The following is a 26,121-nucleotide window of genomic DNA, read 5'->3' as shown; positions in this document are numbered from 1 at the left end:
TATTCATGTCATCCGAATCATCTATTAGTGAAGTTTAATTTGAGAAAAGTACATAGAAGAAGGAGAAATCTAAGTATCCTTGCTCAAGCAAAAGAAGAAGCTCGTTATATATATTTTTGAGACAGTTCGTTACATACTCTTGAGTCAATTAACAATTCGTTGAATATATATCTCTGAGGCAAGCAACAAGCATGACAAGAACAATATAAAAAATTCAGAATTATAGAAACCATACAAGAAAGACTATTATGTCTGCAAGGATGCAAGCCACGGGAGGAACATTATCTCTAATGATGTAGGTTACAAGGAGTAAAATATGTTGTAATGCAAGCTACAAGAACAAGCATCCATGATGACACCAAACAACAACACTTAATACACATGACATCCGAGCCTTCTACAACATTGTAGTTTACAATATTCTTCGTGTCAACACTCTTCTAAGGCATTCAAAGCTTACAAAGGAATTCAAATGATGAAGAATGCAAATTTTGAGGCACCTGTATACAAGGAACAATATAAGTTCATCACTATGTGATCCAAGATACTTTTATTGATGTGAAATCCTGAGGTTTGATCTGAGTTCAATAACATAATTCCAAGTCTTGTAGATTTGGTCCAAGGTAGTGGTTCAAGATTAGACATTTAGCTGCATTGGAAGCCTTCTTGTATTAAAGTGAGTGTACTTGAGAGAACCTGGAGAATATTACTCTATGATAAGTGTGAAGGACAAAATAGAAGTTTGTCATTAAGATTTTAAGACTCATCATCATCATACATATATTATGCACCTTAGTGGAGAAAAGGATGAAGAAGAAGGAGACTATTTGTAGGACAAAGAAGAAGGAGAAGAACCAAAGTTTTTCTGTGACCATTATAGAACTGAAATTTCAGGGGCCGAAATTATAGGGCCAAAATTTCAAGAGTTGATCAGATTTGGGATAGTTTGACCATGTTTGACTTTGACATTAGAGGTGACTTGGAGGAGGGTTGGACATGACATTTTGTGGCAGTTTTGGGTCTTGGTCTTTATATCTCATTTTGATTTGATTTTATAAGAGAAGGATTTTTGGGATTCCCCTTGTGGGGTTTTTCCTTGGCTTGGAGCCTAATTTCTCGTGTCTCTTGTCTTTTGTGCATTATGTTTTGCTATTGTGTAATTGCTTGAGGACATAAAAAACAAGTAAAATTTAGTCACAAGTAATTACCATGATAAGAAACTCTATCATATATTAGAATTTCAACCAAAGATTCAAAGACCAGGATGATATGGATTTGTCTTCTAGATTGGAAAATGTTTCGCTCAGATAGCTTGCCTCTCTAGCTCGACTTCACAGGGTGTCTGGTATATAGACAGTGGAGTGTCAATGCGCATGACAGGAATTAGAGACTATTTCTCTAGCTATAGGGAGGAGGAATGGACTTCCCGATTCAAATGGGAAATAAAACTAAATGTACTCCAATTAGGAGAGGTACCATTGAGATTCAGAGGGAGTCAGGAGCAAGCACCAATGTTACAAACGTGTTGCATGTGCTAGGCTTGGGTATGAACTTGATTTAGTGTCAAAACTACATGACAAGGGATATGATGTCTACTTTGTAGGGAAGAAGGTGTTCATAAAAATCTAGAACTGGAAGAAGGTGAAGCAAATTGGGGTTCGAAGCAACAAGTTATACAAGTTACAACTCAATTCTCCAAAGGCACTAGTCAGCAACACCAATAGTAGTGGGAGAGACTTGAATGAATTGTGGCATAGGAGAATGGGACATTTACACCATAGAGCACTGAAGATACTCAAGGGGACAATGATGGGTGTTCCAGAATTAAGCACAAAACACGACGATGTGTGCAAGGGGTGTGTACTTGGGAAATTCGCTAAGGCAACGTTCCCAAGAAGTGATAGCAGGTCAGATAGTGTGTTGTAGCTTGTACATTCAGACATTTGTGGCCCAATGCCCACCAAATCTCTCTGAGGGTATGGTCTTCAGTTGTTTCCAAGAGTTCAAGGCTCTAGTGGAAAACTCGACAGGGAAGAAGATCAAGGCACTTTGCACAGAAAATGGAGGAGAGTACACAGATAGTGACACTGGATTCTGTGTGAAGGAGGGCATTAAGAGGGAGTGGACAACTCCACACAGTCCACAACAGAATGGAGTAACAAAGCAAAATAATAGGTCTATAGTTGGGGCAACAAAGGCTATTCTATATGATTAGGACGTGCCCAAGTTTCTATGGGCAGAGGCTTGTAGCACAATGATGTACATACAAAACAGGGTTCCTCACAAGGCGTTGGGGAAGATAACACCAGAGGAGGTTTTCTCAGGGAAGAAACTGGAGATCAATCACTTCAAAATCTTTGGTAGTATAGCATATTGCCATGTGCCAGACGAAAAACACACTAAACTAGATCAAACTGTAGAAAAGGGGTATTTCGTTGGGTAGAGCAAAACATCAAAGGCATACATTATCTACATTCCTAGCAGTAGGAGGATTATCGTGAGACGAGATGTGAAGTTCATCGAGGAGAAGCCATTTAGAAGATCTCGTGAGATGCCGACAGTTGATAAGAGTGAGCCAATAGAAGCTCCATTAATCCAGCAGCAGGGATAGCCGCGGGGACAGTTGCAGGGTCAACAAAGTACTAGTACAATTACTAGTATGGGCACTAGCTCAAGTACAGGGGATCCTGCAAGTTTGCAACAGACGGAGTAGTAGAGGCAGGATAAGGAGTTGGAAGAACCACCCACCACAAGGGTAGAACTAGCAAAGAAGTTCGTCAAACGTTGAAGGATGCACGTGGGTTTATGGGGGCTCCTAGGATAGGCAAGAGGGAGTGCAAACAGCCAGACAAGTACCAAGCATTGGTGGCATAGGTTGTTGAACCTTCCAATTATCAAGAAGCTGCACAACATTAGGTGTGGCAGGATGCCGTGGTGGATGAGTATAGCTCCATCATGAGAAACGATGTACGGGAGGTCATGCCTAGACCTGTGGATAGGTTAGTTGTAGGCTCTAGATGGATCTATAAGATCAAATACGCTGCAGATGGTAGTGTAGAGAAGTATAAGGCTAGGTTTGTGGCCAAGGGGTATGTGTAGAAGGAAGGTATAGATTATGAGGAGACCTTCGCCCCAGTGGCCAGATATCCTTCCATCTAGTCAGTGATATCTCTAGTACCACATATGGGATGGCAGTTTCAGCAGATGGATGTCATGACAACATTCTTGAATGGGGTGATAGAGGAGGAAGTATATATCGAACAACCAGAGAGCTTTGAGACACATGAGAGGGGCACACGTGTGCAAGCTGAAGAGAGCACTATACAGGCTCAAATAGGCTCCCAAGGAATGGCATGGCCGGATTGACAACTACTTGCAGAAGATGGGATTCGTGAAGGGTGATGTGGATTTCAATCTTTACTATATGATGGTAGAGGGTGAACCACTCATCCTAGTGTTGTATGTGGATGACCTCTTCTTGACAAGGTCATCAGGGCTCATAGAGGATTGCAAGAGGAACTTGGTAGCAGAATTTGACATGAAGGATTTGGGGCTGATGCATTACTTCCTAGACCTGGAGGTATGGCAGAAGGAAAGGGAGATCTTGCTTGACAAAGGGAGATACACTACGAAGACCCTGAAGAGGTTCATGATGCAGGACTGTAGACCTATGTCCATGCCTATGATTACTAACTGGAGACCTTGTATAGATAGCTCATCGGTTCACTCATCTATCTGGTCAACACAAAACAAGACATCTGTTTCACGATCAACACTCTCAGTCAATTTTTGGTGGGACCTAGGAGAGTGCACTGGACAATGACGAGACATATATTGAGGTACTTGTGCAGTGCAGTCTAGTATGGGTTGAGGTATACTCGAGGTGATGGTGTCAGGTTATGTGGATATACTCACAAAGCAGGTGGCTGATATACTCACAAAGGCCTTGGGGAGGGAAAAGTTTGTCTACTTTAGAGAGTAGATGGGTATAATGGAGAACACCTTCCTTGCTAAGAGGGAGTGTTAGTTTTTGGTAGCAACAGACAGGTGTTCTAGTCTCTATGATGTCTAAGAGGCTAAGGAACACGAGATCTCCAAAACCCATAAAAGGTTTCGCGAGAAAAGACTTGGAGACACCTCAATTAAATTAATTAGCCAATAATTAAATATTTCCTAAGTCTAACTTAGGAAAATTGGTTAATTAACTGGGGAAGTTGATTTTGCTCTAGAGACTTCCGGAAAAGTAATTTGATGGAGTCAAGCTGATCTTAGCTATCGATTGAGATGTGATCATGGCCATTGGTTGCTCAACAAAAGATTATAAGAGCAAGTCGATGGGGCTTGGAGAAGACATCGAGTATCATTTGAGCAGTTTGACTACCCAGTTGTAGGTATTCAATAAGGGCGCAGTTGAAGCTAGGGAAGCATCAAAGACAGGGGTTCAACAGAGATTTGGGAGCAGGATTCCGGAGGAGATTTCCTTAGTATTTTGTAGTGTGCAGGAGATAGGAACAGGAGGCCAAATTATCTGTAGAGGAGGTTGTATTCAGCCAGTGCGAGTAGCCAGTTGACAGTGTGAGTGGTAGAGGAGCTCGTTCAGTGTGCCAGAAGTCAGATCTATCATTTGGAGGCAGAGCGAGTGGGTTTAGAGTAGTCTAGGAGGCATGACGACTTGCAGGAGGGAGATTCCGAGGTTGAACGAATTTCTGGAGAGCAACAATGTGCATTTCCCAAAGGCAGTGCAAATAGCTTGGGAGAGCATGAGTTGCCTGGAGAGTGCCAAATTGAGTAGTAAAGGGAGACAAGTAGTCTCCAATAAATTTTTCCAGTGGAGATCAGTATTTGTTGGAGGTTTGCCAGTGAAAGGTAACCAGTTGTAATTTCTCCTAAATTGCTGAATAATAATAAAGCCCTCATCTGCTACACTAGTTTTCCCTTCGGGGTTTTTCTAGGGACATTTGTCCAAAAATAATAGTGTCATATTTTGATATCTGTGTGTATTATTTTCTCAGTTCCAGTATTTTATTTTCCGCAACATATTTTATTTGTGAATATTTGCAGTAGTGGATTATCTGTTATTTGCTGTAAACTAATTCACAAAAGACAAATAAAATGCATAAGTTAGAAGAATAATACCAGTAACTGCAATCGTGGAAATTTCACAGTAGGCCGTGGTGGCCAGTGGTTGGGTGGGTCTGATAGCCCACTCAAGGATCTCATCCCCGCACCCCCCCTCACCCCCTTTTCTCCCTTTTTATCTTCCTTTAAACTCAATTTTGTTTCCTTTCAGCCATCGTACAAATTCTTGGTCATTGTATGGCTTGTTAACAATTTTTTTGTGTTTGTATAACGGTACAAATCTGTATGGCCAGGATCCCTTCGGCCTTAAATTTTTTTCACCTCATATGATCGCGGTTGAATGTGCCCCAAACAATCTTGTATGAACCTAGCACCTGAGATTGGTTCTCAGATTTATGGCTCTGATACCATGTTAATTTTCCTAGGGACCTAGCAATCGACAATCCATTGATCTAGCATATTATAGATCTACTGAATGAATGCATGGCTAGGTTCTTGAATCTTAACATTACTTAGCGGTCACAAGAACATAACCAATCTCACAAAAATGACACAATAGATTTTGCCCAATCAAATCAGTTCTTCATTAAAATTTTTTAGAACCTACTTGGGCTCCCATCTTAGGATAATGGCCCAATTGAGGAAATTACATGTACAACAACTGGATTTGATCCAGCTAATCAAGCCCTCCTTGGTTGATCTGGATCTCCTTGTTGCCTCCTTCCTCAGACCCAACACACTAGATTATGACTCCTCATTGAGATCCCTCTCTCAATCTTGTGTTGCTATATGGCGTGTCTTCTCCTTCTCCTTAGCCTTGCTTTTATAACTTTTCGTTGAGCTAAATCCCTAATCCTAATCTCTAAGGCAATTGACGACCAAAATTAGATCTTTCCTGACTAGAGATTAAGGGATGAGTTTAAGACATAATTAAAAGTAAATACTTTACTTTTTCAAATGTTTCTTTAGCTCAATTAACCAACATTATAACTATGTGCTTTTCCTAAGTTAAAACCTAGGCTAAATCACAAATGCAACTTGCTCACACTAGAGCAAGTGTTTAAGGAGATCTTGGGTGACTTTTTCATGCCTAAACACTTAGGCCTATGCAAAAGTACTTGCCCGAGCTACAAACATCAACATGGATGAACATGCAAGTCTATGGAGTACTTCACAAGAAATGGAGTAGTCAAACCCCAAAATAACAAGTGGACCATCACCCACAAGACAAATCCAAGAAGATAAGGGCAAATTAGGGTTTTTACCATGCCAACAATCCATGAAAAATAAAATATATATCTCCATAAATAGCAAGAAGTGTCTCCATGAGTGTGCCCTCCAAGAATATGGTAAGAAGACCAAGTGCGTGCTTGCAATGTGCCATTTGTGGCTCTCCAAATATGACACACTTCTTAATAAAAGTGCTCCATAAACAACTCAAATAAAATAATAAATGTGCCAAGTCAAAGAGGTGAGGGCGCTGCCAATGAAGGTCAAAAGATGACAAGTGTAGTTAAAATATCCTTGCAATAAAGATGAGAGATCACCTAGGAGAGGTGTGCCCTAGAAATTTGTGCTATGTAACTACCTCAATAAAATATCCCCATATGAAGTGTGCCATAGGGAGAAGTGCTAAAGGTGTTTAGAATTCGTCAGTGTTCATGACAAAACCACGTTGTTTCCTAGGACCATCTACTTATCACACCAAGCCATGTGCACAAGAGAAAGTGCGCCTAGAAGTGTGCCAACCTCTCCCGCAATTATAAAATAACCAAGCACGCCTTGGAAATTGTGCCCAAGAGAGGAGTGTTCCATTCAAGTCGCTAAGTCTCCTCAAAATAAATCCCTCCAAGTGTGAACAACAACCAAGTGAAGTAGGGAACTCAAGCATATTAATGTCCAAGGTAAATAAATGGATTAAATCAACCATTAAATGGCTAAATCAACCTCAACATCTTTGTAGAAAGGTTAACACTCAAGTAAAACAATAGTCCAACCTCCCAATAGTTACAAATTGATGAAATCAACATGAACATGTGCACTAATGGGGGTTGGGGGGGTGGTGCACTCCATCAAGTGTATTTTTAAGGGTGGTTCATGGACACTAGGTGGCCGCTATATCCACGGGAAAATCCAGGCAGATCAACTTGAAGGGATCTACCCGTCGGTCAAACAAGCAAGGCCTAACCCCAAGGGCTTCAGAGATTTGACCCTGTGACCTCCCAATTGTCAAGGTACTTAGCAACGAGAACTCAACCAACTGAGCTAACCCTTGGGGCTGCACTCCATCAGGTGTTGTACCATGGAATAAAATATATCTCCTAGCAAGGACCACCATGATAACATCATAATGAAAAAATAGAATCTCCACCTAGGTTTGATCCTATGGAACACCACAAAAGGACTATAATATGATAATACCTCATCAAACCTTAGGACAAGGCTTATTCATTAAAGATGTATGTAGTAACCCCCATATCTAACTCAAACTTCTGAAAAAGTACATCCACAAGGGTATCAATTGTTGAAAAATGTGTAACTAGGTTCGGTCTTCATTAGTATGAAATGTATTCTTGTAAATATAAAATGGAAAAGAAATTATTATTATTATTGGAGCATGGGTTTCATGCTCAAGTTCTTTTATTTTATAGGTCAAGCACCCATTGAGTGCTTCTAGGATTTAAGAGTCATTGTCATATATGAAAGACCCTATGGGCACATTGTAAATTGTAAAAGAAAAGTTATTTTATCTTGAAAGTGTCAAAATACCTCCAAGATCAAGTCGGCCTAATGAGCTGTCAAGTTGGCCTACATGAAGAGCCACGTCCACCCTTGAAGGAGCCTATATATAAGATGAACTCGTCCTCCATTTGGATCATTCATTTTTCACTCATCTCTTATGCGAAGAAGGAAGAAGAAGAAAGTCGAAGAAGGAAGTGCGAAGGAAAGATGGACGAAGAAGTCAAAGTGTTTGGGTCTCTCTCTATTCTTATGGAAGTCCGAAGTTAGGGTTTATGCGCTGGAATAACCTAAGGTTCGATTTTGGAAGTAGGAGAGAAGGAAAAGCAAGCGAAGGTCTCTTAGGGCATCTTACTAGCCCTAGGACTTAAGTTAAGGCAAGTGAAGTCAAGAGGAAGGTTGTCAGAGGGAGATCGAAGTCTCCTAGAGAAGCATCAGTTGTTGGGGAACAAAATTTCGGATCTACTAGGAGGTCGAAGACATTGCGGCAAGAGGCTGAGTAAGACTTGATCATGGAGGTATTTGTGTGAGTCTAGGTCATGGTATTCGTCAATTGAGAGATCTGAAAGATAAGAAGAGATTTTCGGGCTTACCCCTCAAGAGGAGGGGTTTTGGCCCTGACTTGCAGCCTATATACTGTGTCATTGTTCTTACTGTTTAGGTAGTTGTTTGATGTATTGCACATTGGAATAAGAAAAGATCAAAGCTAATAAGTAAAAATGTAACACAAACAATTATCAAGTTAAGAGAATTAACATATTCATTGCCCTATTGAATTCTCACCATCAACATCATTAATGCATTCCACCTAGGTGATTTCCAACAAACGTTACAATATTAAGTCATATCACCTAGGGATCACCAAGGCCAAGTGCACTACCACAACACATCCATCATCGAGCCACATCAACATCATAAAAGAAGGGGACCATAGAAATGCTAGCCCATCTAAACATCAAGTATGGCCCTACCACACATCAACACAAGAAGGCCATGTAGATGACCCTGTAATATCCCCAAATAGAGATACTAGAAAAATAACAATTTTTCAAATGAGTGCACATCAGAATCTGAAATTTTATTTGCATATAAAAATCAGGAATCACAAATATGAAAATTACTTGCTGAAATAAACACAAATCTGAAGCTGTCATCTGAATTTTATCTCCAAATCGACCTCCAAGCCTAACGAACGACTGCGGCCTAGAGAAGATGATGTGCTAGGGTCTCACAACCCGAAGCTCTTCCACCGAAACACACCTTTCTGACTAGGGGAAGCCCATATGTCTCTCTGAAACCAGGGATACTCAAGGTTGTCAGACCTTACGCCCAAAATTACATCAATGTAGGATAGAAAACTCACAATGTATATCTTACCAAGCTACCAAAGCGACCTCCTTTTATCAACTATGGAAGTCGAATTATCCACACAAGACTCTGCCTTCAACCCATGTGCATTAGTGAGATTCAAGCTGATGTGCAGGTGTGCCTTGTCGACTTGAGGACAACCCAAAGTAAAGTGTTCAAGTGCTGGAGTTAAGAGAAAGCTAAGGGAGTACGCTTGAGTTCATCTGAAGTAGAAGTGGAGAGAAGAAACATGCGCTCAGTATAGTGGCAATTTTCTTATGTCAAACTGCTGTGAAGTGGGGGAGAAAAAGGCTTGCGCCTAGTTAACTGGAACACACTCTCACTGATCTCCCCATGCATGCAGGTGTTGTAGTTAACTCCAAGAAAAGTGCCAACTCATCCTTAAATTAATGCATGTGTCCTAGTGGTTTTTAGTTCACTCTTGCATGCACTCCAAATAATTCCCAGTCATGCTCAGTCTTATCCTTGTGCATTGATCCACGTGCATGCGTTCAAATCCAATGTAGCTCTGCATCCTTCTCCTCTTGGGTAAGCCAAGGAAAGGATGGCCAATTTGCTGTTTATTTTCCCGGTTTGAGTTGGGGACATTACAGACCCCTCCTAATGACAAAAATAATACAACATCACCATGCAAAATTCACTAGGAAACTCCAACAATCATGAAACATCCACCTCTAACATGATCATCTAACTCCTTGGGGAGCTAAACCCATCATGTAAGAACAGGATGTAGCACATCTAAGATAATCATACACATCAATACCACTGCAAAATGAGATTGCATCCTCCACAACCATCAAATATGCAACCAGGGGGCAATCAACAAGGCAAGCACATCAAAAAAGACCACCAAGTCAGCAAGCACATCCAAGCAAGGAGAAGTTAGCATCCCCCAACCAAACACCTCTATCAAATTATCCAATTCCATAAAAAGAAGGGGCTCCATGAAGATGTAACCCCTCATGTCAGTCCCAATGGTCCAAGATACTGGCTGAAAATCTCCATCAATGTGATGAAAATCTCAAGGTGGAACCTCATACAATATGAGGTGAACAGGTTTCATTCTCCTGGCATATGATTTGGAATGTCTAAATCAGCTTCCTTTTCCATCTGGGCTTCCACCAAGTTTCTAGATGACTGTCATAAATCTCTGCTAAAGAATGGATGTTTCTGTCATTTAGAAACTTTGCCAATGGATTAGACAGTCTGGGCGGCGCCACTCCCCCAATCCAAGGGTCCCTTCCTATTCTGACCTTCTGTCTGTTCCCAAGTAACCACGTCAGATTGTCCCCAATCAATGGATAAGTTGTCATGATGTCTTTCTGGCTCACCAAGCCTCCTGATTTCCTTGGATTGCTGATCGATTCTTCTAAGGTTAAAGTTAATATATATCTTATTGTTTAGCGCTTATCTAAATTACAATTGGTGGGAAGCTAGATGAGGTGTAAGTAAACGCATCAAGTCTCTGGGGTACTTAATGTCCATGTTAAAACTTGAAAACATTTTGGCTACTTTCTAAGTTGAATTTGGATCAGTAGTTGACTTAATCGTTTTTGTTTTAACGCATTTGATCAAATTTGATGCATCTTTGCAAAAACATTATTGTGCATATTACTTCAATCTTCTTACCGGTGGAATGGGTTTCTTGGCAGGTTTTGTTCAACAATCATCCAGTGACAAGCTGAAGGTTGGAATGAACTATAGTCATACAAAGAGCTTAAAGAGAAACCATCCATATCGGCTAACTTCAGAATTATGGAAACCACCTTCGTCCCACTTGAAATTGAAAGTATTTACTATTTACCTTAGAGTTTTGGGTATTAGTGGATTTGTAAACAATTGTTCCTTTAATGTGTGTAGTGCAGGTTAATGATAAATTTTCCTTGTTGAATTTTATAGTTTATACCAGATAAATAGCAATCATTTTTTCTTTCTGTCAACCTAACATATGACATTCTGCTCTCTTGTATTTTGCTTCTTTGACATACAACTGACGGTTATTCAATTCTGTCGTGTTCAATGAAATAGTGTAAATATTCTTCCTCGAAGATGCAAAGCCAACAAGGATCTTCCAGAATCATGGTAACCAGAGCAGATGGACCATATTTATCATTTGATGAGGATATCGACCGAGACCCCTTTCTGTTATGGCTTCCAAAGGAGCTTCTCAGGTCTGAAATATAATGCCCTGTTTTAACTGGTCCAAAATGAATTGTTTTTCAATCAAACATGATATAAAGAACCGGTGGTAATAGTTGATTTGTAGGATACAGATGACATTTAAGCTTCATCTGCTGATGCTTGGAACGTAATTCCTTTCTAATTTCCATAAAATCTTTTTGCTTGGATTAGACTCATGGTAAATTAACGAGAAGTTATTTCTAAATGTTAAAACCTAAGTCACATGACATGATGACATGGGACACAGAGGACATGAAATTACGAAGTATCTGATATGTGACACAGAGACCCCTGGGACAGGACATGGAGGACACATTATATAATAATAATAATAATAATCTCTCTCTCTCTCTCTCTCTCTCTATATATATATATATATAAACAGACACACTAAAAAAATATAACAAATTAGTGAACTACACATAAAAAATGAAATATAGGCCAATATTGAATTTAGAAAATAAAACATTTACATGATGATGATACAAATTCAATCATACAACTAGTGGATATAACCAAAATAGCACCAAGTGCAATCCATTTATGAACCAAATATACATCAACAAAGAGGCTCTAAATGGCTTCTAGAGTCCAAAAAAAATCATGCTACACCATGTTGATGTTCGTAGTTTGGGTATGTACTTTTGCATAGGCCTAGGTGTATAGGCATGCAAAGGACGTCCAAGATCTCCTTAGACACTTGCTCTAGTGTGAGCAAGTTGTTTTTTTTTTTTAATTTAGCATAAGTTTTGACCTAGGAAAGCACATAATTATTATGTTGGCTAATTGAACTAAAGTAAACATAAGAAAAGGAAAATATTTACTGTAATGATTATGTTTTAATCTCAACCCTTGATTTCCACTTTCAAGTGATGCAAGATCTAATCTTGGCCATCAATCACTTCGGAGATTAGGGTTAGGGAATTTGGCTCAATGTAAAGTTATAAAAGCAAGGCTAAGGAGAAGGAAAAGACACCATACAACGACACAAGATTGAGAGAGACATCTTAGTGAGGAGTGTGATGCTCTAGTGTGCCAGGTCCAAGGAAGTGCAGAAGGGGATTGAGGATTGATCTAGGGCTTGATTTTCTGGATCAAATCAAAGGTATATTGTAATCTGTTATTTTCTTAGTTGGGCCATTATCCTAGAACAAGAGCCCATGTAAGTTTAGAGTTTTTAATGAAGAGTTGTTGATTGGGCAAAATATGTTTGTGTCATTGTGATTGAGGTTGGATAATGCGATCTTTCCTAGTCGCTAATTAAGTAAGGAACATAACTGTGCTGTCATTCAATAGATCTATAATTTGCTACATCATTGAATTGTCGGGTGCTAGGTTTGCAAGGAAATTAACATGGTATCAAAGAAAGAAACTTTGAAAACCGATTTCTGAATCATGCGGGAAGCTAGGTTTGTGCAAGATTGTCGGGGCTAGGTTTGGCTGTGATCGTACTAGGTAGTTTTTTTTCTTTAAAAGTTCAAATGAAATCGACCATCCAGACATGAGTTTGATTACTGTGTTGAAGGGGGGCCAAAGACGAATTTTTCTAGGTGAGTTTTTAAATAAAAAGGGAGTGAGGGCCGACAACCTTAGTGGGTTGTCAGATCCACTCATTCTGCGCACTAGGAGCAAGGTAGTCACCAAGTGTCACCCAGAGATCACAAGCCAAGGAGAAGAAAGCAACAACATGCAAGGAAACACCATCAACCAAGGGAGCAGGTGCAACAACGCAGGCTCCATGTTGGGCTATGTGGGGCAGAGGTGGTAGCAAGAGGAGGCTGAGAGATGTAGCTTGAGGGTGGATTCGACTAAGGGGACATGATGGGTTGAGGTTTATAGATTCGACAACCACAAAAGTCAAGGGTCGTGACAACATAGGAGACTAGGCCCAATGGCAGAGAAGTAGGGTGTAGAACAACAACCTCGAGACATTTGTGCTGGCAGGACTATGGTAGGAGGAGCTTGGGGTTGGGATTTGTTGAGTGTAGGTAGGCAGCCGAGAGGCTAAACTAGGTGCAAAGTTGGTATTGGAAGAGGCCAACGCGATGGTCTGAGGCTAAGAACACACAGAAACAAGTCCGACTCGGTACAATGACAAGTTAGGTGGTCGCTGACACATGTGAACAATGACTAAGATTATAATGTAGTGGTGTCAGAGTGGAGAAAAGTAGCTAGTTGTAGGTTCAATTAGCTGAAGAAACATGTGGTGTGTATACGTGGTCGTATGTTACAACATATCAGCCCAACAATGCATTGTTGATAGAGCATAGGCCATTAAGACCAATAGATTTCCCTGTAGAGTTACCAGATTTCCATAGTGATTGGTGGATTGAAATCAATTTAATGGGTGCATGGTTGCTAGACAGTGGAGCCACATGGCATATGATAGGGGCAAGTGATTTGTTTGATAGCTTTACCAAGTGGGATTTATAATTCCATGTAGATTTTTGAGTTGATTCCAAACATGTAGTGAAAGGGGTTGAAACAATGATATTCCACCTTGAGTAAGGAGGTAGGCTAGAAGTGAAGGACGTGCTATGGGTGCTAGAGCTTAGGTGGAGTTTTCTCTCAGTCTCTATGATGGAGAAGGAATTTCGTATAACATTCTAGGATGGACAGGCACTGATTAGATCCAGAGAATTTAGCTCTGATGAGAGACATGTGGTAGGAGTTAGAGAGAGCAACTTGTATAGGCTAAAGGGCCAGCCTATTTGAGTGATGGCAAGAAGCAAAGCAGTGAGAGAGAACAAGGAGCAGGTAGCTTTGAAGGTTGAATAGCTCAGAGGGAGTTAACCTTCAGGTTTAGGTGGGAAGAAGCAGTTGTAAACTCCTCCAAGTCTGTCAAGAAGGTCTCTTAGTATGGGATGACCTTACAGATGTTCAAGAGCAAGAGGATTCTAGGAAACAGTCCAAGGGGAGCAGGTCTTCGAGGATGTTCCTAGACTAGGTGGCAGGGAAGGCTTCTAGTTTAGAGGGAGTAGCCAAGGCAATGGATGTAGTTCTAGGATCGAAGTCAGTTCCAGGTGGTAGAAGTATCTCAGTCTCTAAGAGGGAGTGTTGATGTTTGTAGCTCGGGCAAGTACTTTTGCATAGGCCCAAGTGTCTAGGTATGCAGAAAGTCGCCCAAGATCTCCGTAGACACTTGCTCTAGTGTGAGCAAGTTGCTTTTGTAACTTAGCCTAAGTTTTGACTTAGGAAAGCACATAATTATTATGTTGGCTAATTGAACTAAAGTAAACTTAGGAAAAGTGAAATAATTACTTTAGTGATTATGTTTTAATCTCAACCCTTGATCTCAAGTGAGGCGAGATCTAATCTCAATTGTCAATCACTTTGGATATTAGGGTTAGGGATTTAGCTCAATGTAAAGTTATAAAAGCAAGGCTAAAAAGAGGGAGAAGATACACCATACAACAACACAAGATTGAGAGAAACATCTTAATGAGTAGTGTGAAACTCTAGTGTGCTGGGTTCGAGAAAGTGCAAAAGGGGAGCTTGGAGATCTAGATCGACCAAAGGGATCGAGGTACGATCTAGGGCCCGATTTGCTGGGTCAGATTCAAAGTATTTTGTAATCTGTTATTTTCACAGTTGGGCCATTGTCTTAGGACGTGAGCCCAAGTAAGTTTTGAGTTTTTAATGAAGAGTTGTTGATTGGGTAGAATCTGTTTGTGTCATTGTGATTGAGATTGACTAATGTGATTTTTTCTTTCACTAATTAAGTTAAGAACCTAGCTGTGTTTTCATTGAGTAGATCTATAATATACTAGATCAATGAATTGCTGGGTGCTAGGCTCGCAGGGAAATTAACACAACAAATAATGAATACTACATATCATCAAAATCATTACCTATATTACGATCCTTCATCATCAATATCACCCTCTAAGCATTAAAATAAGATAGAAAAAGCTTAACATGTCAAATCAAGATTTTGTTGAGTGGTGGGTACATTTTTACTAGGGTCATGATAGAGGATTTCAATTTTCAACAATCACTGCCACAACATCAAGGTATATAGAGGGTTTTGTGCTCTTGGTTAGATGCTAGTTCCATACACTTATACATGACAAAATCGAATGGAAACATTGCAATCCCCCAAATCATGAAATCCTGAAAACTGTCAAGTTTGTTGGATTTTGAGTGGGATCTAAGATTCTACTTTCTCCATATGAAATATAATGAGGTTGGTGATGGGCCTCTAAATTAGACATAAATTAAGGCCCATGCCTCTAAATTAAACATAAATTAAGGCCTATGACTATCTTTCAGCACATTAAACCTCTCTTCTTGCATTAGATAATGTATTTTTAACTGTAATATATTCATTAGGAAGGTTTATGAATAATTGCATATTTGTGCCTAATATTATTTATTTTTGTGAAATATTTTGAGAATATTGGGCAGATTATGAAGATTTGGAGGAAGAGATAATTTAGGGACTTGTTTCCTACTACAGGAGGATCAATAATAAATAATAAATTAACAAGATATTATGGAATTATGGCACAGATTGTGGAACTCCAATGATTGAGAAAATCTAGGAATGTGTTCCAAGTCATTTAATGCGGATTCCTAGTATTGGGGACCAGATCCACTAATCAAGGGATTTTGGTGGGGAAAGCTTCCTCCATTCATGGGGAATATTTCCTAATCATTTTGTATAAGTACCAAGTTGAATTTGTCTTTAGGGAGAGATTTTCATTAGTGTTCTTGTGGAGAGAACTTGTATTTTTGCAGCTCCATTGTATTTTCTTGTAGGGATATAATTCTATTGATGAAAATAAGGAAGATTGGTGTCATGTTCAACTTCTAAATCTTCCATAGGTCTCTGAGTTTCCTTGGGCTTGGCCATCCCAGGAGCCTCAAAGTTCTTTTGTATCATTTTCTTTCCTTCTTTTCACTTCTTATTCACATGCATCTTTTGTTTTTATTTATTTCTACTTCTGCATTTAGTATTAATGATTTCTTATCATAGGATTGAGTTAAATGGTTTATGTAAGTTTTTTTGCAGGATCACAAGCATCATTTCATCCTTGGAAAAGCTTTGGAAGGTCATAGTAATCACTATGCTACTTGGATTAACTTTCTTATTCTCAAATCTAGATTTCTGGAACTCCTTTGTGGCAAAGAACAATAAATTTCTGCTATTTTTTAGAGCATGCTAACGAGCTTCAATCGAGTTGGTTCCACTTGCATTAGATCACAAAAACATTCTAGTTCATAACAAAAATCACCCCATTGCATTTGCACTTGATTAGGTTAGGCATTTTTTAGATTTACTAGCTCACTAGTTCTCGAATTTCTAGATTTTCGACTAGTAATGTTTTAACAGAGGTCTTTTTGAGTGATTCCACTTGGAATGGGGACCTAAGACATCTTAGTTAATAACAAAATTTGTTCCATCCAATTTGGATTTGATTTGCTTGGTCATTCGATGAATTATAATTTCATATAGTAAATCTGTAGCATTCTGTAGGAAAGCCTGTTTTGAGCCCGAATTGAGAAAAATCATTATTGATCTGGGATTAGGCCTCTACTTGACCTCCATGCCATCAAGACCATTTTAACCCTCTTGCTCCACACTTGTCTCCCCTACCAAAGCTCAAGGAAAAATTAGCATTTGCATTTATAAAACAAAAAGATTTAAAAAAATGAGTTCTTTTATATTACACATGCACACAACAGTTAGTACTCTCTAGATCAGATTTCATGCTCAGTTAGTTTAAATCATCATATGTGATAAATAGGGTTAAGCTAGGTTTCTTTCAGATTTAGTTCATGATCTTTATGCAATCATAATAGATTTCTTTCCTTGTACTTTCTTTCTTGCAATAGGTTAAGGTTCCATTTCAAACATTTCGTTTTCTGCAATTAGTTTAAGATTTGACTTCAGTACATGCACTCCATTACATCATGACAGCAAAGCAAGAACACATTGTATGCTTCACATATAGTACCGATACCTCTTAAGTTTGTACGGACTCCGGGTTGATAATTAAAGTCGGTAGCCTTGGGAGTTGCAACATTCTTGTTGCAATACCGAGGCTCATCACTTTTTGGCACCGTTGCCGAGGAGGTGTCAAAGTATGCATTGTTTTCTTCCCTAGTTGATTCATTTCTTTTTACTTTTTGCAAAAACAAAAAATATTTTCATTAGACATATTTAATTTCAAAAATAGAAAAGTGCATTGCATTAGTGTTTTCATTCAATCATAAAAACAAAAACAAAAAATCTCCAACACCATCCACTCCCCATTTGATCACGTGGTGGAGTGAGAGCCACATCACCATTCACTTTTGCAGGTAGAAGAAGAAGATGACAAAGAATGTAGAAGAAATTGATGGAGATGATGACAATGAGGAAGATCCTCTCGGATTTCCCATTCAAGATACTGATGGTAGTGTGCACATGAAGAACATCCCTCCATCTTTTCTTCCAAAATTTCATGGTCTAAGGTCAGAGGATCCGGAAACCTTTCTCTTTGAATTTGAAATTGTTTGTAGATCTTATGGTTACTTACTAAAAACTCAAAAGTTGAGATTGTTTCCGACAACATTGAAGGATAGAGCTCTTAAATGGTTCATGAGTTTAAGGACTAATTCAATAAGATCATGGAATGATATGCAAAAGATATTTCTAGAAAAGTATAAAGATCATGATCTTAAAGAAGAAATCTTTAGAATGAATCAAAAGGAAGATGAGAGCATAGAGGATCTAATATAGAGGTTCATATACAATGTTAAGAAGGGAAAATTATATCATTTAGGATCTGACACACCAAAAACCCTCTTACTTAGAACAATTAGGGATGAGTGGATTAATCTCCTTGATCTCATGAGTAGAGGTGATGTATACCAATTATCATTTGAGGAAATTTGTGAAACATGCAAAACACATATTAAGAGGAAGGGCAAGAGTAGGTAAATCAACATCAAGATCAGTAAGTCAAGCTAAATTTGGAAATTTGTTTGATGATTTTAAAACATAAATTCTTAACAATCTAACCAAACAAGTAGAAATGTTAAGAATGCAAGATGAAGTAAAATAAGATGTTGATATTTGTGTTGTCCATGTAGAATCACATGATGTTAAACATTGTCCATCATTACCAAGGTTGAAGGAAGTTTACCAAGAGGACAATGAAGCAAGTCAATTGCCAATGCAACTATGTTATGTAGCTCGAAGAGGACCATGGCAACCTGTTCAACCTAGTATGATGCAAGAACCTAATTCACAATTTCAAGCTTATGCACATCTTTCTCAAAGTAATTGGAACACACTCTTTCCTTGGCAACATTGGCCATCTCAACCCCAAAACCAATCTTGGCAACAAGGTTGGCAAGGAACTTATGGGAGTCATCCACAATATCCTCAATATTTTCTTCAATATCCTCCATACCCAACTCCATGTTATCCCTACCATTCATCTCCACCACAACCACAACCCCAACCACATCCATCTCAAATATACACTCCCACTCAACTACATGTACCACCATTTCCAAACCCACACATTGAAGTAGCTCAGCCCACTTACAATGCTGAGGTACAACACTTCCAAACATCTCCTCTTGAGCTCAATGGTATTCACCATAGCTCAGGAAGAGTATTACAAAAAAGAGATTCTCTTGATATCATTGAAGGACTACATCCAGAAGAAGAAGATTCGAAAGAGAAGATCAAAGAATCATGGGTTGCACTTGATGAAGAGCAGACATCAAAATTAGAGATTGAGAAAGCTCTCTCATGGTTACCATCAAATCCTCCATGTATTCAAGAGAACAATTAGCAAAAAGAGGAAGATTTGAAGGTCATGGTAGAAAACATGAAGAATAATCCAGATAAGCAAGAAAACCAAGAACATCAAAGTTATATTGAGGTTTGGTTCCAGATAGTCACTTAGTTGCAACAATAATCTCTTCTTCAATTGTGCTTGATAACATCAAAGTCAAAGCATTTGATCACTCAAATTCAGGTACATGTCAAAGCATACATTTCAAGCCTACACATCATTTTGTTTGTCATCTTGATGTACACATGGCTCCATTGGAAGTATTCTTATACTTGAAAGTGATTTTGTTTTTCAAGTAGGGTAGGGTAGAGAAGAAAAAAATGAAAAATAAGAGAAAAAATAAAAATCTTAGGTGAAAACCTCCTTGGAGGCGCCTCAGATTGGCTCATTGATTGAAATCCTCCATGAGGCGGTGAATGGGTTGGAAAAAAGAAAAAAAGGTAGACCTACTAGCTGAAAACCTCCTTAAGGCAACTAGTAGGCCTAGAAGAAGAAAAAAGAAAAAATCCTTTCTCCATGTATCTCTTTGATGAATGTAGGTGCTCTCCAACATCTACAAGAAACAAAAACAAGTTGGCACCAAAGAAAAGAAAAAATAGGTCAAACCTAGTCAAAAGAAGTCAAATTTTGACTTTCTCCTCTGCTCAAATGCTTCAACAAGGCCAAGGCCATGCCAATCCATCACCCTCATCTATTTCCACCATCCACCCATCATTTTCAAGCTTCTACCATTAAGTTTGCTTGCTGTCTTTAAAAACTACTGGATGCTCTGTTTTACTATAGGAAACAAAAATACATAGAGCATAAATTTGTTTTTTCCATACCTTGAAAACCATGCATCCATTTGCTAAGCTATTTTAGGGGGAGATGCATATGGATGATGGTAACATGCTCAAGTAATTTCAGAAAATTCCAGTGCACGGTTTTTGAGAAATCAGCCTCCATCATCTACAACCATTTTTGCATTTTCCCGATATCTGTGCATCCATTTAAAAAGCTGTTTCATGGGGAGATGCATATGGATGATGGTAACATGCCCAATCAATTTCAGCAAATTTAAGTGCACGGTTTCCAAGAAATCGGCTTCCATCACCTTCAACCACTTTTAGTTTTTCTCGAGATCCGTGCATCCATTGACTGGATTTTTTTTATGGGGAGGTGCATAATGATGATGACAACATGCTCAGAAAGTTTCAGGTCAATCCATTCTACCGTTTGGGAGATATGGACAAAACAAGTCGGCTACAAAAGGTTGTCTTGAAAACCTACAGGATTCCCTGAAAACCTACAGGATCCTACAAGATACAGAACAACACCTACAGGATTGGCAATGAGTAGTTTTAAAAGGGAGAAACAGAGGTTGGCTTCATCAGAGAGTGATAAGGAGGTAGGAGATGAACTTTCCCACATTTTTCCAAGTGAAAAGAATATAGAAAAGCCTTCTATTGTGTTGAAAAAGATTGCAGTCTAGGGGAATTGTATACACAAAATTTTCATCTAAAATTCCTCATCCATTAAATTTGATAAGGAGACATATACAACCCTCCACATCCATCAGAGAAACATGACAGGGGGATTTAACAAGAGGGAACCCACCAGCACAGTGAGGACCATCCAGTACCTGCACATCAAGGAACAACATCAGAGAAAAAAAAGAGAAAAACACATGTAGCAAATACAAGCAAGGATTTCACTCTCCAACAAACAACATCTACAGGAAGGCCATCAGGTAGGTACATGTATGCAATATTCTTGACCTCTTCTCTTGAGCATATTATAGTTAGAAATTTGTTGTCAATGCATGAGAGATGAGGTTTTATAAGCTAAGGATGGGTCAACAGTCTTAGCCGCCTTCAACTAGTTAATTGCAGCTCACTACTTCACTCATGCAATGTTGAAAAGTCAAATTATGAAGGGTGGCGATTTCAAGGAATGAGGAAAACAGTTAAAAGAAGAAATTTTTGCAAAGACCAAGTCACCACAACACTCCAAGTCCTCCATCCACTTCATATTCACTATCTATTCATCATTCATTCATCCCATTTCGTTCTTGAAAAAAAGAGAGAGCATCCTCTCCATTTTCACAAATCTACACTACTCCCTTTGAGCCCTAGCATCATCATCCAATCCCTCTTCATCATTTCTCATCACTCCCATACAGTTAGAAGACCCTGAAAGAGGAGGAAGGACTACTACAGGAAGGCAGAATGTTGTTACAAGAAGGAACAAATGAACAAATTATGCTAAACCCCAAGATGGCAGAGCTTAAGAGAGACCTAATCAAAACAGAGAACTCCAAGACCATTAGGCTTCTAGGCTGAGAAGAAGAAGGCAACAAAAGGAAATGAGGCATTCACCATCAAAACAAAACTCAAACTTGTTAAAATTGGCAACTAGGGCCAAACTCCATGTGGATCATCTTATTTATCGTAGCTGATATCTTTCTTAGATCCCTCTCATTGAGAGGTGTAGGATTGATCTAAAGATCATCCGATTCGGATAAGTATTCATGGAGTTATGAATTTATTTGTGTTATAAGACAATTCATCAAGGTCGGCCAGCAACTAAATAACACCCACATGTGCTCAACGTTTTAGTATAAAAGAAGATGACTTGAGAGTCATTTCACACACACTTCTCTCTTGATTTCTCTCCACTTGTCTTTGGTTTTAGTGTGAGAAATCTAGGAGGAAGAAGCCCTAGACGTTGGAGGAAAGGAGGCTGCCCTAGCCGCAGCAAAGAAGACAGGCCGGTGAAGCGATGGAAGGAACCTCTACGCTGTCCTAACACTGACCTAAAGCTACCCTAACACTGACCTAAAGAAGCCCTAGCCGCAGTCCTAAGGATGCCCTAGTGCAACGCATACCTTGGAGAAAGCACGTTGGAGGAGGATAAGCCATGACAAGAAGAGGCCAAGGTAATGAGGGATGTTCAACAATTCCTTACGCTGTCCCAACACTAAAGCCTAGCCGCAATTAAGAAGGCAGAGGAGATGATAGGACAACGTGATGTGGAGGAGAACATGAGGCAACTACAGCGAGGAAAAGAAGGTAGTTTGGAGCCTTCTAAGATCTGTTTTGAGGGTTGGTTACCATTGCAAGAAGGCCGAGCATGTTCAGGGCTAAACGCAGGTCAAGATAAGTCAGTTGGGCAGCAAACGAGGTAAGGAGCTCTGTTTTGGAGAGGGCTGTAGGTGATACCAAGGCCTGTGGTAGGCCGCAGGCCTAACTATCTCAAAACAGGGACAACGTGAAAGGGTTTGGGGCTGTACAGTGCTCAGAACAACGACACAAATGTAGAGAAGCCTTACTTGCCTAGGCCATAGAAATTAAGGGTACTTTGAGTGTGATGTGTGGGCCATAAAGCTACAACAAGGCTGCGTGGTAGGCCGCAGGCCATACCATCACAACAAGGGATGGCGTGGAGACTAAGGGTTGCCTAGGTGACTGTTTGAGGGTTGTGGCAACAACCTGAAGTGCCCTAACCAGTCTATATCACAACAACAGCAATGGCATGGTGCATTGGGACAACAACAAGGTATAACAAGGCTACAATGGGACAACATGTGTGACAACAAGGTACAACAATCTTAAACAATGGGATAGTATGTGTGACAACAAGGTACAATAGTGCTAAACATTGGGACAAGCAGTGTGACAGCATGGTACAACAATGGGACATGGGACAACAAGTACATGATGCAGTACAGTGATGGGTACAATCATGATTAGTGAAGCATGATGAGATGCAGCATGATGTGAAGGAGTCACCTTGGAGAATCAGTTGAAGCAACATGTCTTCAATTGAGTTCAACTTTCTCATATATCATTTTCTTAGAGATGATCTGTGCTCTTATTTAGATAAGCCATAGTGTTGACTTCTGTTGTAAATGTACTCTCTCTCTCTGCTGAACTATTGAAGAACAAATAAGAAGAATTGATCAAGGGTTTTCCCACATTGGGGTTTGTCCCTGGCTAGCGTCACATCTTGTGTCCTCTTGTCTTGGCTTGTCTTCTGCGATCTATGTTTATGTTCTATTTGCAATTTACTTTAATGCTGATGTGATTGCTAATCTGGAAATGATATTGAGCTAACTGTGAAAATTGAAATAAATTGCTCTAAACATAGAACATACCTAAAATTAACATGGTATCAGAGCTGAGGTGAAGACAAAGCCCAAGCAAGAGTGAAAGAGCAATCACCGAAGACAATTGGGAAAGGACAAAAGGATCAATGGATTCCTCATCCCTCTTCAAATTCACCAAGGGTGAAGTCGAAGCAGAGAATATTATCAGAATGGCGCAACAGAAGCTTTTGATGGCCTACCTAAAGATCACTTCAATGGGAAGTCTGGATCTAAGGGTGGAAGGAAAGGCAGATGCCTTGGTTGTAATAAGTTCAACCATTATGCAGGGACACATCACTTGATGAAGATAACAATCATTCCAGGGACATCTTCAATGATCGAAGGAATAACAAGTAATGCAGGTCATCAAGGAAATAATCGACTCTTCAGAGAAAGCAAGGAACCCCAGGTATGAAGAATCAAATGTTGTTTCTGATAAGATAAAGAGGCGTTATCTTATATTGGCCCTCTCCTTCAGACTCTTTGGGAATTTGGCATATCGATCGGATAGAAGGGTGCTTTCTCTAATTTGGTAGAGATTGAAACAATCGTGGGATTATACTTGGAATCGATGCCACATATCCCGGAAAGGGTGTAGGGAATGTTACCCTCAATTGAATTAGGGTAACTCGATTCATTTACAAGAATCTCTTTTATGTACTTGATCGCAAGAGGAACCTGGTGTCCATTTCGGCAATGGAAGTCAAAGGTTACAGGGTGGCATTCATCGATGGAAAGGTACATGTTTGAGGTTCAGGGTTGGCAATTTGTATCAAGTTGCGGGAAGTCCATTTGGGACCATGTCAGTTGACACATCTCATCTATAGCACCAGAGATCTACTTTATGGGGCCCTACCCGATGTGAGTCAGATGGTGACAGGGATGCCTGAATTCAAAAAGAGCATGAAGGTACATGTTTGAGATGTACCGAAGGAAAATCTTACAAGGGGACCATTCCCCTCATGTAGCAGGTCCACAGGTTTGGAACAACTCGAGGGGTTTGAGATTCATGATCGGGAATCTCATGTATGCAGGTGGAAGAAAGCCCTCTATGGCTTGAAGCAAAACACCCCGGGCTTAGTATGAGAGGATTGATAAGCTGTCTGATGAAGTTGAGATTCACTAGGAGTGAAGCTGATCCAAACCATTGCTTGAAGGTTGTGGATGATAGACCTCTCATACCGGCACCTTCTGAGGACGACCTCTTTCTGACAGGTGCAGACCCTCTCATTTGAAAAATTAAGAGGGAGTTGGATTCTGGATTTGGAATGGTGAACTGCAAGCCCGTGACTACCTCGATGGAGTTTAACTTTCAGAAGTTATGTGGTAGGGATACCGGACCTGATTTGGGAAATGCCTCCGAGTTTCACAAACTCATACTAGCATTGATGTTCTTGGTGAACTCCCGTTCGGGTATATGTTTTGTAGTTAGCATGGTGAGCTCATATATGGTTGAGCCTTACTAGATTGGTGCCAAGGATCTTCTGAGATATCTTCGGGGCACAATCACTCATAGATTGAGATACACTGCCGGAAATATGAAGCTGCATGATTATTTGAATGCTGACTAGGTAGGCAATGTGGAGGATCACAAGAGCACTTCTGAGTGTTGGTTCTCTTTGGGTTTTGCTTCGATATCCTGGATGAGCAGGAAGCAGAAGTCGGTTGCTATAAGCACCACTGAGACCGAATACATAGCTACGAGTATGATCTCGTGTGAAGCTGCCTGGTTGTGGAAGCTCTTCAGTGAGTTGTTTGTACACATGATGGATACCACCGTGATCTTCTGTGTCAACCAGGGGGGATTCGATTGTTGAGGAATCTCGTATTCTATGATTGCTCCAGCATATAGACATTAGATACTACCTTATCTGGGATATGGTACGTCGATGAGCGAGGAGGCTCCATCGCATTGAGACTGATGTATAGGTCGCAGACATTCTGTCAAAGCCCCGGGGAAAGGTCAAATTTGTGACTTTCCCGAACGACTTGGAGTCGTTGAGAGACCCTCTTATGAGGGTCTTGCATGATGCATGCATTGAGCTCTGGGAGCTCCGGGGGCCTTGGGGTATTTCTTGGAGCAACAAGCGACCATAGGGCGACTCACCCTCCCCTAATGGTGCGTTGTGTACAGGGTGAATGGTTCAACCTTCCCCTGTGATACCCCGTGGCGACTTATGGACAGGATGAGTGGTTCTCCTGTCGAGGCATCCTACCCATGTAGTCTGGGACTCATGGGAAGTACCTCTCATCTGGCCAATGAGTAGGGAAATGGGGTTAGGGACCATAGTAGTACTATCGATGGACGCATCGTTGTATCTACTGTACTCCCTATGCTAGGATGGCCTCCATTGATCTGGGATCAATATGAGTGGTTTGAGACACTCTCTATTGATATTGATCTGGGACCAATGAAACTGACTTCGGGTCAGTAAGAGTGACATAACTCACTCTCTTTTGGAACTGATCTTGGATCAGTAAGAGTGGTATGACACACTCTCTTCATATGGAACTTACTTCTGGTCAGTAGAGGTATGAGACATTCTCGATCAATTCTTCTTCTTCATGGTTCAGTAGAGCAGTGCAGGGCATTGATGGCAGAGATAGTATAGTCTAACAGATGGATCAGCGGATGGAGTTCTCCCTAGTTGAGAGGGAGTGTTAAAATTGGCAACTAGGGCCAAACTCCATGTGGGTCATCTTATTTATGGCAGCTAATATTTTTCTTAGATCCCTCTCATCGAGAGGTGTAGGATTGATCTAAAGATCATTCAATTCCGATAAGTATTCATGGAGTTATGAATTTATTTGTGTTATAAGACAATTCGTCAA

At 40.0% G+C, this 26,121-nt stretch overlaps 1 protein-coding gene across 7 annotated transcripts in view; it reads left to right on the top strand.

Annotated features, from left to right (window-relative positions):
- The window catches only part of LOC149244420 (uncharacterized), a 159,702-nt gene that overhangs the window by 50,532 nt on the left and 83,049 nt on the right, over positions 1–26,121 (top strand). For all 7 annotated transcript variants that reach the window (XM_089374847.1, XM_089374850.1, XM_089374844.1 and 4 more), the window contains 2 exons: positions 10,839–10,975; positions 11,215–11,357. In XM_089374847.1, the coding sequence (XP_089230973.1) occupies positions 10,839–10,975; positions 11,215–11,357 (280 nt within the window). The remainder of the gene's footprint in view (positions 1–10,838; positions 10,976–11,214; positions 11,358–26,121) is intronic.

The sequence above is a fragment of the Pinus tabuliformis genome, chromosome 8 (genome assembly GCF_031772625.1).
Source record: "Pinus tabuliformis cultivar Carrire ecotype Pingquan chromosome 8, CPIR1, whole genome shotgun sequence".
Classification (NCBI taxonomy): Eukaryota; Viridiplantae; Streptophyta; class Pinopsida; order Pinales; family Pinaceae; genus Pinus; species Pinus tabuliformis.
This window is presented reverse-complemented; position numbering and strand designations above follow the sequence as displayed.